Raw genomic sequence first — 13,551 nt, forward strand, 5'->3', positions numbered from 1 at the left:
TAAGCGCAAAGTCTGAAAAGCTTTATGTGTTTTTACTTGTTAAGCATTTTTATTGCTTATAGGTACTGTTGTGATGCGTCAAATTGGGCCAAGGCATTCAGCATCACGGCATAGGTACAGCGTCTGCAAAACCAACATGAACAAAAATCACATCCACAATTCGACTTGACGCCAGAACTCCGGCCCCTTAACAAAGAGGCCCTAATGTTGGTCTGAATCTGCGTTTGGGGAGTTTGCTCTATCCCTAATGCGATTTTTTTTCAACCCCATGTCCCAGTGTCCCATGTGAGAGAAGATACCGTTCCGATCCGAAATAAAACCATGTTTTTTTCTTTAAAAACACCATGCAAAGTTTTTCTTTGGGACTCCGGGGTTGCGTCCAAAAAAAAAAGTAGAAAGCAATGCCGACCGGAACGTCCACTCTCCTCCCAAGTTGCTTGCAAGTCCCAACGCGCCTGACCGACCAGATCGAAGAAAACAGTGTGTGAAGAAAGTCGTCCGTTTAAATCGTGGTCTCGTAGGCAACGGGGGCAAGGCTGATGGGCTTGTTGTCCTTGGTAGAAACGGTCCTCTCCTCACGAGGCTGGAGAGCCTGGCGCTTGAGCTGGATGGTGGTGCCCTCGGCCTTGGCCTTCCTCTTGGCCTCGGCGTTCTCCTTGACGCGACGAAGGAAACCCTCGCGCGAGCGAGAGTGGACGACGTGCTCGATCCTCAGGTTGATGCGCTTCTCGATGTAGCGGTGCTTGACCTTCTTGTAGATGATGACACCGACGGCCGACTTGGTAACGTTGTAGACGACACCGGTCTTGCCGTGGTAGACCTTGTGAGGCATACTGTTCGTTTGCGACTGTGGTCAGCCTCTTCCGGTATGTAGCAACTGTCGACGGAGCTTTGCGGGGCGGGCTATCGAGCCGTGTATACTGGCCGCCTCCTCGACACAGGCCGCATCCCGCCCGCAAAGTCGTCCGCTCCAGTCCTCCCACTCCTCCCAGGATCCCAGATGTGCTTACCCCTTCTGAACAGCACCGTTGGCCTTGATATCAACAATGTCTCCGACGCTAGTTGCCTGTCAGTTCCTGTCTTCCCACAGTCCTCGTCCCGAGTCGAAAAATCATGGAGAATTCGCTCGCATCGTACCGGTATTGACGAAGGTATGTAGACAAAGCGATCATTCCCTTCTTCCTGAAGTCCCTGGAGAACGCATAGCGCGTTCCCGCGCCTGTGAGAGGAAGAGGTGGTCAGCGAGATCCGAATCATCTTAGTAGAAGTCCTGAAGGCTTCAGAGAGAATAATGAGAAGGGGAGTAATTACGAAGACCAGCGGGATGTCCCATGGTGAAGGCTGTAACGTGTTTATTGAAGGGAGAAGAGTTGTAGAGGTCGCTGGCGTCGCCGTCGAGGAATTGGGGGACGTTTGGTGATGCTCGAGGCTGTTGATGCGACGGCTCAATTTTGTGTGATCAAAGCTGGACTTGCGGGACAGAGAACACGGCACGTGCTTCAGGGACCCACCTTTTGGACAAATTGGGCAGCCACAACTAACCCTAAAGGCTCCACTTGCTTATTGGAGGGGAATGGTCCTAGGACGAGCGAACAAAATTGAAAGTTCGCATATCGTCAGCTCTGGGTTTAGATTTAGACCTTCTCCCTTTCCTGGACCTTTCTCTTGTGCTTAACTACCAGCCTCTCGCCGACACAAATACAAGTCAACAGCCATGGTTCGCCCTTCATACTCCAAGACGGCCAAGTCAGTATATTCATTGCGCAGAGCGACCCCAAACAAAAACAATACGAATCGTCAATTGCTAACATGATCTCGCTCACAGGGTGCCGCGTCGTCCCTTCGAGGCCGCTCGATTGTAATTGCCAACTCCAATTTTCCTTGTTGATCACTGGGCCACTGAGCAGCAGCTTGTCTCTGCTCAAGTCTGAAGTGAACCAAGGAGCTAACAATGTTTACTGGAATCCAGGGACTCTGAGCTGAAGCTCGTCGGCGAGTTCGGTCTCAAGAACAAGCGTGAGGTCTGGCGTGTCTCGCTCACTCTGTCCAAGATTCGTCGTGCTGCCCGGTATGTACTTTCACTCAACTGGAGACAGCGTTATAGACAATTTTTGCACGCAAGGAGCCCCCACTAACCCCCCTACAGTCAGCTTCTTACCCTCGACGAGAAGGACCCCAAGCGTCTGTTCGAGGGTAACGCCTTGATTCGCCGTCTGGTACGCGTCGGTGTGCTCGACGAGTCGCGCATGAAGCTCGATTACGTGCTTGCCCTCAAGGTCGAGGACTTCCTGGAGCGCCGTCTCCAGACCTGCGTGTACAAGCTGGGTCTCGCCAAGTCCATCCACCACGCCCGTGTCCTTATCCGCCAGCGCCACATCCGCGTCGGCAAGCAGATCGTCAACGTCCCCTCGTTCGTCGTCCGTCTCGACTCCCAGAAGCACATCGACTTCGCCCTCACCTCGCCCTTTGGCGGTGGCCGTCCCGGCCGTGTCCGCAGAAAGAAGGCCAAGGCCGCCGAGGGCGGTGACGACGCCGGTGATGATGAGGATGAGGAGTAAATTTCTCGTTTGGTTTCTCGTCATTATGCACTGGCTGGGCTATGAAGGGTTTCATAAAAAAATGTCTTTTTTTCGGCGGTCATGGGAAAAATCGGAGTCTAAAGTCACTGATTCACGGCGTTTTGGGCCACGGAATGTGGTATGAATTCACGCAACGGAGCCTTTTGCTGCTCTTAAATACAAAGAAATCCTTGACCTCGTCTGTTGATGTTCCCGTGATGTTTGGTAGTGAAAATGCACCTTGACAGTGTACAGGGCAGGCCTTTTCACAGCGCACACCACCAAATTTTTGTAAACGTCTGTAATCACAGGGTTGCTCTCGGATTATAGTGGGGTCAACTATCACGATGAGCTCCATGTTGGAAAATTTCCCCATTTGAAGTGTGGTACAACTAACCGTCAAGAGCAAGAGAACAGTTCACATGGAGCTTCCAGTACCACTAAAAACTTGACGGCCTTGGCCACAAGCCACCTCTTCGCAACATTATCATAATTGCTATTTGATTTGCTTTTGCTTTCCTGACTTGAAAATACCTGCAGTTATGTTTCATCATTGGTCGTAAGAGCTACAGATTGTTCAGGTGATGCATCCGTCTATAAGTGTTGAGTTTCTAGTGACCATATTCATATTCCTGTATTAAGTCGCCCACTCAGGCCCATGCGACACTGTTCCGTCCTTGTTAACCTTCTTACCCAAATCCCACTCCCTCTGCTCACCTTTCTTCGCCCATCGCACATCTTCAATGTTGACATCGGCGTCAGCGCCTGCGACTAATGTTTTCTCACTTTTTTCCCACTTCTTGATTTGATCATCCGTGAACCCCGCCGCACGGAGCCGGTCTGCACCCTGTGCCTTCCACTTTTGACGATCCCTGAACGCCTCTACAGCGTCGTCCCATTCCTCTCCTTCTGCTGGCTCATGCCGCATGTCGGATGCAGGATCATAGGACTTGGAGAAGCGAGCATCGATGCCGGATTCCTGTGATACGGCGCCACGGCCACGGGCTTTGGTGGGTGGTGGTGGGGCGGGACCGATCTCATCGTCCAGTGGGTCTGAATAATCTCCTTCATGCTCGCTATCGTCATTTCTCTTGCTGGATGTGGTTTTCCTGCGACTCCTGTCGTCTCTGGGGCTCCTTATGGGTGATCGATCCCTCCTCGACCGACGATGCCGCCTCTCGCTGCTCTCTGGTGATTGTGACCTTCTATGCCGTGTCATTTCCCTGTCGGTACGAGATTCCCTATCCCTCTTATTACTGCTCCGCGGGCTGTCGTCGCGACGGGACTTGCGATCGCGATCTCTCCTGCGCTCCCTATGTCGGCATTCCTCCTCATCGGCTGTCTTGTCTGTGGCGCGTGACCTCCGCTTGTACCTCTCCCGGTCCTCGGTAGTCTTGTCTGAGCTCCGATGGCTCTTTGAAGACCTGTGCTCATCTGACCTCCTCTCGTCTCCATGTCTCCTCTCCCTCGACGAGCCCTCATCGCCATCGCGCTTCCGTTTCCCGCCGAGCAGAATGGCTGAGATATCACCCATCTGCCGCCTGCGTATCTCCTTCGGATCCGGCCTTCGGCGCTGCCGTGTCTTCTCTTCGGCGTCACTAAGCTCTTGTAACCGGGCCTGAGACTCGGCGGCCTCTTTGGCGAGCAGGGCTGCATTGTGGTTCTCGGTGGTGCGGATTATGTTGCGCAGGAAGCGCGTGTTTGGTTTTGGCTTGTTTTCGGGTCTGAAATGGGCCGGGTGTCGCTGGAATCAGATAGTTGTCTCCAAAGTTGCAGGTTCATGGTACCATCATACCTTGGGCCGCTCGAGTCCATCCCATACGAGGAGAAGCGCAGCGAATGCTCTGCTTCTTGGATGAGGCGGGCGGCGACTGCATCGTCGGTTAGGAGCGATGGGTCCGCCATCAAAAGTGACAAAACAGTATCAAATTATATACGGTGTATAGGCGAAAAGGAACCGAGAGAAAAAAAGAAAATAATTGACATTCAAACGTTTGATACTAACCAACAACTAATGACCAACGGCGGCCAAACTCATCACATCCTCGACGGCGGCCAAGCTTCATGGGGACCTTTTTGCGGGGCAGTGTTGCTCCACGCGACTGCCACGCTAAACCTAAAGCAGTTCTTTGTAAATAAGCGCCGGCTGTCGCGATCAACCTGAGATCAGAAATTAAATCGCGATGCCGGTAGTTCCTGTAATTTCAACTTTCATAACCACACACCTGGAACGGATCTTACAAAAGTCCCGCAAACAACGCTTAATTATCAACCCGTGTGACAAATACACGCGGCATAGAAGACAACATATTGCAACACAAGGAAATAAAAATAAAAAAAAGAAGAATATCAGCTGTCATGGACGAAAAGACAGCAAAGGTTGTCGCGCAAATCGACAACCTCTCATCCAAGCGGGAGCTTACAATAATCAGCCTCGCCGAGCCCATTACAAGTGCAGTGGAGCAATCAGAAGCCAACGGTTCCGGCAACAATAACAATGCGCGCACATCAGACATATCAACCGCATCTCTGGATGCGCCGACGCCGGCGTCTCTGGAGGCTGATCTGCAGCACTACAAGGAGCTGTTTGCAAAACTGCGCTTCAGTTACGTGGAGCAAGTCACCAAGGAAAAGTTTATTCGAGCCATCGTCGGCGACCCGCCGCTGATTGTGGACCCGAGCGAGAATGCTGAGCTGGAGGCGGGCAACGCGGCCGTCAAGGCGGAGCTGAAGGCGCTCAAGAGGGAGGTGGAGGCTCTGATCGACGAGCTGGAGCGCAAGGGGGCGGACCTGGCCAGGCGGCAGGAGAAGATCGAGCTGGAGAGGGTGCAGCTGGCCGAGATGCCCGACCGCATCGACGGACTGGAGAAGGCGGTAATGGAGCTCAGCAGCAGGACCAACGAGCTCGCCGAGGGCGGCAGCTCGGAGATGCGAATGCCACTGGCAAAGACCGTCGCGCTGGCAGAGCAGAGGGCGGCCGAGGTCAGGGAACTTGACAGGAGGCTGGAGACGCTTAAGGCTGCGGCACCCAGGAAGAGGAAGGAGATGGAGCGCCTGCAGGCGGAGCTGGTGCCTCTGGAGGCCAAGAGGCACAATAGTTCTGCTGCGGCGAAGGAGGCAAAGAGGAGGAAGGAAGCTGCGTTGGGTGGTGCTGAGGATGATTTGGAGGAGAGGGGCAGGTGGTGGAGAACTTCGGAAGCGTTGCTGAAGTCGATGTTGGAGATCAAGAATTGATGAATGTATGGATGGCTTACAATGTTGGATTTTGGAATGCGTCGGCGTTTGGTGTTGATATACCTCATTGGGTCATTACTGAATTACATTGATTCTTTTATGGACTGACTTTTTTCTCAGTTGCAACATCGGACACAGCCTTGTGTTCGACGACAACTAATTACCTTGGCTAGGGGAAAATGAATCAAGATGTCTTGGCGTTGAATATTTCTTGAATTGACAGCTGTAATGACATTGGTAAAACTGTTTTGGATATTTCCCCTCATGTTCGAACTCATGAATAAGTTTAGGTATCATATCCTTTATCATATCCTTTACCATATATGTACTTTCCTTTTTCTTCTCTACGTTACTTTGGTCGCAGTTTCTACGCGGGTCCAAATCGTTAGTGGGGGAGACTGTCGTCACACCACCCACTAGCCCGATTGGATGCTTTGCGGTCAGTGGTGGCTGAGCACGTACGTTGCCATGTTCCACATGCTTTGCCTTGGCACCTTGTGCCAGTCAATCGCTGACGACGACCTTAATGAATCCCTTCCAAGCGGTTGCGTTTCTACCTGATTTTGAAATCGTTATTGAATTTGAGGACTGCCTACGGCTCTCAAATGCACTAGGGCGAAATATATTGATTTTCTAGGATTTTCTTTTTGTTCAGAGCTGCGTGGGCAGGTTCAAGCTATCGCACACCAGACACACCTACCCCAAAGGTGCCTGGCTGCTCTCCCGCAACCGATACCCACCATAACCGTACTCCAACTACAATCTTGGCCCAATTCAGTCGCAAGCTTCCAAGCCCGGCTTTCTGCAGCTTCACAACCTCCATATCTTCGCCAAGTCACCATCAACCTCTGATTCGTTGTGACGAATCACACAACAGACCTGCCCAGCATGGCAACCATTCGCAGTCTCGATCATGCAAAGTCCGTCGATACCCTCCCCCAGCGAGCGCACGCTCTAATGTCGCGTTGTGACCTTCGAAATCGCAGTCTAACCGGCGACGACGACCACAACCATTATACTAACAGTCATGCCTCCCAAACCCAGGTCCGAGACTGAGCTCTCGATCAATGTCAAAAAGGCTACCAGCACCGACGAAACGGCACCCAAGCGCAAACATGTCCGGAGCTGCATCGTCTTCACGTGGGACCACAAGTCCTCCCAGTCCTTCTGGGGCGCCATGAAGGTCCAGCCCATCCTTGCCGACGAGGTCCAGACATTCAAGGCCCTCATCACCATACACAAGGTTCTCCAGGAGGGACATCCATCCACCCTCCGCGAGGCTATGGCGAACCGGTCGTGGATCGACAGTTTGAGCCGCGGTATGGCCGGCGAGGGAGTGCGCGGGTATGGTCCTTTGATCCAGGAATACGTCAGCTTCCTGCTGTCCAAGCTATCCTTCCACCAACAACATCCTGAATTCAACGGCACCTTTGAGTACGAGGAGTACGTGAGCTTGAAGGTTATCAACGACCCCAACGAGGGATACGAGGCCATCACCGACCTCATGACTTTGCAGGACAGGATCGACCAATTCCAGAAGCTCATCTTCTCCCACTTCCGCAATGTCGGCAACAACGAGTGCAGGATATCAGCGCTGGTGCCGTTGGTCCAGGAGACTTACGGAATCTACAAGTTCATCACGAGCATGCTACGAGCCATGCACTCCAGTAAGTGCTAAAGATATTGATATACTACGATGTGCTTCTGTGAGCTCTGACACGAAATAGCAACCGGCGATGATGAGGCGCTTGAGCCGCTTCGGGAGAGGTATAACGCACAACACTATCGTTTAGTTAAGTTCTATTACGAGTGTTCGAATCTGCGTTACTTGACGAGCTTGATCAGCATCCCCAAGCTTCCTCAAGACCCTCCCAACCTTCTCGCCGAAGATGGAAACTCTCCCGCCCTTCCAGCAAGACCAAAACAGGAGATTGAAAGGCAGCCGACGCCTCCACCCCAACCAAAGAATGAAGAGCCTGGTGTAATTAATGATTTCTGGAGCAACCAGCTTGAGGAGCAAAACAGGGAGTACGAGGCACAGCAGAGAGCGCTTGAGGAACGGCAACGCCAGCAGATGCTTGCCCAGGAACAAGCTCAGATGCTTGCGCAGCAGCAATTCGAACAGCAGCAGAGGGCATTGGCAGAGCAGCAACAAAGAGAACATCAAGCACTTTTGGAACAGCAAGCGCGCATGGCCACCCAGGGACGTCTTGCTGAGCTTGAACAGGAGAACCTGCGTGCCAGGGCTCAGTATGAGCAGGATCAGCTGATGCTGCAGCAATATGACCAGCGAGTGAAAGCCCTGGAGGGGGAGCTGCAGCACATTCAAAGCAGCTTGGGCCAGCAGATGAACAGCAAAGACGACCAGATTCGCGCACTGCAGGAACAGCTCAACACGTGGCGCTCCAAATACGAGGCTCTGGCAAAACTTTACTCACAGCTGCGCCACGAACACTTGGATCTTTTGCAAAAATTCAAGTCGGTTCAGCTCAAGGCCGCCTCTGCTCAGGAGGCGATTGAGAAAAGGGAGAAACTGGAGCGCGAGATCAAGACCAAGAACTTGGAACTTGCGGATATGATCCGGGAGAGAGACCGAGCTCTGCACGATAAAGACAGGCTTGCGGGCTCTCAGAAGGATGAGGTTGAGAAACTGAAGCGAGAGCTTCGCATGGCGAATGATCGGGCGGATAACCTTGAGCGCAGCAAGGGTAACGAGCTTTCGACCATGTTGTCCAAGTACAACCGTGAGATGGCCGATCTCGAGGAGGCACTGCGTAACAAGTCGCGGGCTCTCGAGGAGGCACAGGATAAGCTGCGAGATGGTGGCTCTGACCTTGAACAGCTGCTCCGTGAAAAGGAGGAGGAGCTGGAGGTCTACAAGGCAGGCATGGACCAGACTTTGCTTGAGCTCAACGATTTGAGGCAAAACCAGGGCGAGACAGATCATGCTCTAGATGGACAGATTGATGCTTTGATCATGTCGAGCCTGGACAAGATCAACGATATCATCGACTCTGTACTGCAGGCTGGTGTTCAACGGGTGGATGATGCTGTGTATGAGCTCGACTCGACTATGCAAGCTGGTAACCAGAACGCTTCACCAACATATGTCCTATCTACTATCGAGAAGGCTTCTTCGAGCGCGATGGAGTTTGCTACCGCGTTTAATAACTTTATTGCCGATGGACCCAATAGCACACACTCGGAGCTTATCAAGTCGGTCAACATCTTTGCCAGCGCCCTTGCAGATGTTTGCAACAACACCAAGGGTATAACGCGCCTGGCTACCGATGACAGAAAGACCGATTCTCTGATGAATGGTGCACGCCAATCTGCCCTCTCGACGGTCAAGTTCCTTCGTGGGTTGCAGAGCTTCCGGCTGGAGGGCATGGACCCGATCCAGAAGACGGACGTGGTTATCAACAGCAACAACGATGTTCAGATGAACCTTCAGAAACTTTCCAAGTTGGTCGAGACTTTTGCTCCTGGCTTTGGCAAGCTCAAGGGAGATCTTGGTGAGATTGTTGATAATGAGCTGAGCAAGGCCGCCGATGCGATTGCTGCTGCCGCCGCCAGACTGGCCAAGTTGAAGAACAAGCCTAGGGATGGATACAGCACATACGAGCTTAAAGTTAATGATTCGATTTTGGATGCGGCGATGGCCATCACAAACGCCATTGCGCAGCTTATCAAGGCTGCAACGGCGACGCAGCAAGAGATTGTACAGGCCGGACGTGGTACCTCAAGTCGGACGGCTTTCTACAAGAAGAACAACCGCTGGACCGAGGGGCTTATCTCGGCTGCCAAGGCTGTCGCCTCTTCGACTAACACGCTGATCGAGACGGCGGATGGCGTCATCAGCAACAGAAACAGCCCTGAACAACTGATTGTTGCTTCCAACGACGTTGCAGCATCGACGGCACAGCTAGTGGCTGCGTCCAGGGTCAAGGCAGGTTTCATGTCCAAGAGCCAGGAGGGCCTGGAGACTGCTAGCAAGGCCGTTGGCGCGGCCTGTCGATCTTTGGTCAGGCAGGTGCAGGCGCTCATCAAGGAGCGGGAGGGCGAAGATGAAAAGGTTGATTACTCCAAGCTGGGATCGCACGAGTTCAAGGTGCGGGAAATGGAGCAGCAGGTATGTCTCTTCCCTTGCCGTCTGGGCTACCAAGGTTGGCTCTCTTTTCTGTTTGATTTCAAAAACTGACATATTTCTCTTTCTTTTGCAGGTCGAGATTCTACAACTGGAGAATGCTCTCAGCGCAGCGAGGTCGAGGCTGGGCGAGATGAGAAAGATTTCGTACCAGGAGGACTAAGTGTGTTGTCTAACAGAAAGCATGAAAGGCTGTCAAGTCCATCTACCTTCAGTTGCATGTCAATTTTTCAATATAGCCGAATATACCAGGGTCCTCCGGAGGGCTCAGCCAGATTGTTATGTTGCCAGTATTTCCTTTGATCCTTGAGTTGCTTAACAGATAAAACTTGTGCTCATGTTTATATGTAGTATCTATCGATTGGGTCCCTGTCCATGTTTGTCATCCTGTTGCTCCTACAGGCTTTCTTTGGCTTGCGATCAACAAAATAGCTGGGCGAATAGGCAACAGTCACGGTTGAAAGTGAGCGTGCTTCGGAAAGGAACAAAATATGATAGGGCAAACTTCACGTGGTGGCTATGATGAGGACGATCCTACAACCAATTCATGACCCGGGGAAAGAAAGCACCTCATGTCTCCAAACTTGAAGAAAGGAGTTCGACTTGTCTGACAAACAAACAACTATGATACATTTTATTCTGATTAACGTAGGGATGATCAACCTGATGATCTTTTTTCAACACGTGAATCCAGCTTATGGCAGGCTTAATCAGGTTCCTCTCAGAGTTTGAAAACTTGAATTGAAGACTTAACTGCGGCCCCGGTTGTGGTACCTGTAATTTAAGCAGTGGTGATCATCAGGAGAGACAGGTTTGTTTGATGATGCCACAGAAATAAGACCCCGAACACAACCTGTCTTCCTAGCAGATAACAAATAGGCCATAATAACTATGCAAATACCGGCAACACACACGATGATAATCTATCTGCTTGAATTAACGTCAGCTGGCCTGACTTTTTTTTTTTTTTTTTTTTTGAGCGTTTTTAATCTAGCTCTTCACCAATGCGCAGCTCCTCAGTCGCAACGACGAGTTGCAAGTAGCCAACCAAGTATGCTTGTGTAGTTACACTGGGTGGGATCCAGAACACAACCTCTGCGAGCCAGCTAGGAACAAGTCGCAAAAATGAACATGGAATTTTGGATAAAGGTTTCCAAGTTTTGAAATTTTTGACGGTTGTTTAAAGTAGTATTTTGGGAACTGCCGAGGAAGAAACAAAAGGCCAATTAAACCATTTCCCACCATGGGTATGAGTATCAAATTCATTGCACCAACGAGGTGAGGTGCTTTCAACAAGACGAAGAAGAAAAAAAAAAGAGTTAGTTATGTTAGGGGGTGTTTAGGGCGAAAGTTGGTATATCTTGAATCACATCATGCGTGCTGTTACGCCCTTTTTTGATAGGCAAATTTGTCAGAAAAAGAAACATGAGAATCAGAAGTATCAGTAACAAATCATTATAATGTAGAGACGACGCTTATTTTTCAATGACAACAAAAAAAAAAAAAAAACATTGCCCGGAACAACCCATCTCTTGGAACTCAGGGGAAGAAGTCTCAGCGCTCATCATCATCACCGCTGTCCGTGGTCACTGCCGACAATTCTTTTGAGCGTCTGAGTCTCCCCCCACGGGGGCTGTTTTCGCAGCCTTCGTTGTTTTGGAGGCGACGGCTGAGACGAGCTGTGAGGGCGGTGATGGCTATCCCTGCCTCCCGAGCGAGGGGCTGCACCCCCTAATGTCGAGGACGACGATGAGAAGCTCCGAGCAAAACGAACGAGTCACCAAGCGTTGCGATCCCAGTTAGGATCTGGAGGGGATTAGGAAGTTAGCACGGGTTGTTTGTCGTACGGTGTTGTTACCTTTATGGTCCGTTTTCTTTTTGCGCATTGCCCCTCCACTCACCTTGTACAAACGCAGCCAGGACCTTACTGCCGGTCTGCAACAACGGGTGGCCGACGACGATCCTCAAAAACTTCTCGAGCCCAGCCCTCCTGCCCTCGATGACGTCGTCGCTGAAGCGGTTGGTGAAGACCTTGCCGGGCAGGGGCGGGATGGTGACGCGGGCCGACTCGCGCTCGAGTATGTCGCGAAAGTACTCAAAGTCCGAGTAGCGGCGGTGGACGGTGCTCTGGCGCAGCTTGAAGGCGGGTATGTTGGTCCGGCAGACGATCTCGTAGTCGGTATACATGTGGCGGCCGATGCCGTGGGTGCGCGGGTTGCGCACCTCGATCTCGAGAAAGTTCTCGGGCGGGCCGTAGATCTCGTCAAACGACTGCGTGCGGTTGTCGGGCATCGACTGCAGGATCGGCCGGTGCAGCCGATCCGCCGCCGCCTGGGTTGGCGAGGTTGGGGATTTGGGAGGGGATGTGGTCGACATTTTTGGGGGGTTTTTTTTTTGAACTGTTTTTTTTTTTTTTTTTTTTTTTTTTTTTTTTTTTTTTTTTTTTTTCCGTTTTCTGGATGCTTGCTCTCCGATAAGCCAGGAGTGGCGGGGGGCCGTGGCTTGTATCTCTTTGTATCGTTCCGCGGCCTTATCTTCTTGTTTTGTTTTCACGGCGAGCAATGGTGTAGCGATTGATAACACTGAGCTTAGATTGGGCCACGGCTCCAAGCGTGAGCTTACGGTTGCTCTCTTCGCTTTTGGCGATCAAAGACGTAACTGGCCAAGGGGGGGTTGTTGTTTTTCGTGAGCTTGGAAAGACGCAAAAGCGGAGCTGAAATCGCGATGAGGGATGGATTGGAGGATAGTCATTCGGATGACGCGCAGAAAGTGGGGTCTGGAATTAGCTGTTGCGCTTCCTAGGAGCTGCCCATCGCAACGCCCCTCATTCGCGCACTATTGCACTGTTGCTCGGGACAGAGACCCAACCCGGAAGCTCGCCAAAAACCAGATTGGGCAGGGCTCTGGGGAGAAACATATCGAATTTTCGCGAAGGTAATGCACGATAAAGAAAAGTCAAGTTAAGCCTCAATATGCCCCACACCAAGTTATACTATACGTACACCACCCTGGTGTCGCATACTTAAACACTTTAATTTTGTTAATGGGTTTATGGTTTTTGTCGCAGGAGGATCCATGAGATAAATACATCGATTACTATCTGAACAGATTCCCAGATCATATCCCGGACCTGCTAATTCTTTCTTTTTTTTTTTCTCACAACTTTTTACTCTCTTGCGTTGCTCGGTTTTTCACAATGCCACTTCTAGATTTGCCTCATGAAATCCTACGTCAGGTAATTGATCAAAAAGAGCCATGCTTTTACCATAAGGACCTGCGCCTTACGATCTGCAAACAACGATCCCCAAACAATGGTTTGGGTTTGCTCTAGCCACGTGCTGCAAGTGCATCACACTCTTACAAGATCCTGCGAAGTCTACACAGTAATGGCCTCGGGCATGATAAACAAGGTTATCCCCGCTTCGAGCAGTTTCGAATTTCTAAACCTGGTATTGAAGAGATATCGGTTCATACATCACGTCTTGTACTCCAGAATACATGCAGGAGTCGAATGATCTGGTGGCCATTGCACCGAAAGAGACTCACATCTTTAACACCTGTCAGTCTGTTCAGAGCTTGTTGCCATGCCAGGGTTGTTAGATGGGAAAGGAA

The 13,551-nt window shown here is 51.2% G+C and overlaps 6 protein-coding genes across 6 annotated transcripts; 3 read left to right on the plus strand and 3 right to left on the minus strand.

Annotated features, from left to right (window-relative positions):
* Window positions 1-60: 60 nt before the first annotated feature.
* Window positions 61-1,439, minus strand: PgNI_10417 (uncharacterized protein). Its single transcript, XM_031130388.1, has 4 exons — window positions 1,312-1,439; window positions 1,138-1,219; window positions 1,011-1,058; window positions 61-833 (listed from the first exon to the last, which is right to left on the minus strand). Exons 1-4 carry the CDS (start codon window positions 1,331-1,333, stop codon window positions 503-505), a joined length of 483 nt encoding a protein of 160 aa, XP_030980340.1. The 5' UTR covers window positions 1,334-1,439; the 3' UTR covers window positions 61-502.
* Window positions 1,440-1,632: 193 nt separating this feature from the next.
* PgNI_10418 (uncharacterized protein) lies at window positions 1,633-2,758 on the plus strand. The gene is made up of 4 exons (XM_031130389.1): window positions 1,633-1,746; window positions 1,826-1,858; window positions 1,970-2,068; window positions 2,147-2,758. Exons 1-4 carry the CDS (start codon window positions 1,715-1,717, stop codon window positions 2,556-2,558), a joined length of 576 nt encoding a protein of 191 aa, XP_030980333.1. The 5' UTR covers window positions 1,633-1,714; the 3' UTR covers window positions 2,559-2,758.
* Window positions 2,759-3,067: 309 nt separating this feature from the next.
* Window positions 3,068-4,577, minus strand: PgNI_10419 (uncharacterized protein). Its single transcript, XM_031130390.1, has 2 exons — window positions 4,354-4,577; window positions 3,068-4,282 (listed from the first exon to the last, which is right to left on the minus strand). Exons 1-2 carry the CDS (start codon window positions 4,461-4,463, stop codon window positions 3,196-3,198), a joined length of 1,197 nt encoding a protein of 398 aa, XP_030980332.1. The 5' UTR covers window positions 4,464-4,577; the 3' UTR covers window positions 3,068-3,195.
* A 339-nt stretch (window positions 4,578-4,916) lies between these two features.
* Window positions 4,917-5,792, plus strand: PgNI_10420 (uncharacterized protein; the record flags this gene model as incomplete). Its single annotated transcript, XM_031130391.1, has 1 exon — window positions 4,917-5,792. One exon carries the CDS (start codon window positions 4,917-4,919, stop codon window positions 5,790-5,792), a length of 876 nt encoding a protein of 291 aa, XP_030979850.1.
* Window positions 5,793-6,341: 549 nt separating this feature from the next.
* PgNI_10421 (uncharacterized protein) lies at window positions 6,342-10,254 on the plus strand. The gene is made up of 4 exons (XM_031130392.1): window positions 6,342-6,712; window positions 6,837-7,459; window positions 7,520-9,924; window positions 10,016-10,254. Exons 1-4 carry the CDS (start codon window positions 6,681-6,683, stop codon window positions 10,100-10,102), a joined length of 3,147 nt encoding a protein of 1,048 aa, XP_030979851.1. The 5' UTR covers window positions 6,342-6,680; the 3' UTR covers window positions 10,103-10,254.
* Window positions 10,255-11,427: 1,173 nt separating this feature from the next.
* Window positions 11,428-12,375, minus strand: PgNI_10422 (uncharacterized protein). The gene is made up of 2 exons (XM_031130393.1): window positions 11,841-12,375; window positions 11,428-11,745 (listed from the first exon to the last, which is right to left on the minus strand). Exons 1-2 carry the CDS (start codon window positions 12,313-12,315, stop codon window positions 11,717-11,719), a joined length of 504 nt encoding a protein of 167 aa, XP_030979852.1. The 5' UTR covers window positions 12,316-12,375; the 3' UTR covers window positions 11,428-11,716.
* Between the last annotated feature and the right edge of the window lie 1,176 nt (window positions 12,376-13,551).

The sequence above is a fragment of the Pyricularia grisea genome, chromosome VII (genome assembly GCF_004355905.1).
Source record: "Pyricularia grisea strain NI907 chromosome VII, whole genome shotgun sequence".
In the NCBI taxonomy this organism is placed as follows: Eukaryota; Fungi; Ascomycota; class Sordariomycetes; order Magnaporthales; family Pyriculariaceae; genus Pyricularia; species Pyricularia grisea.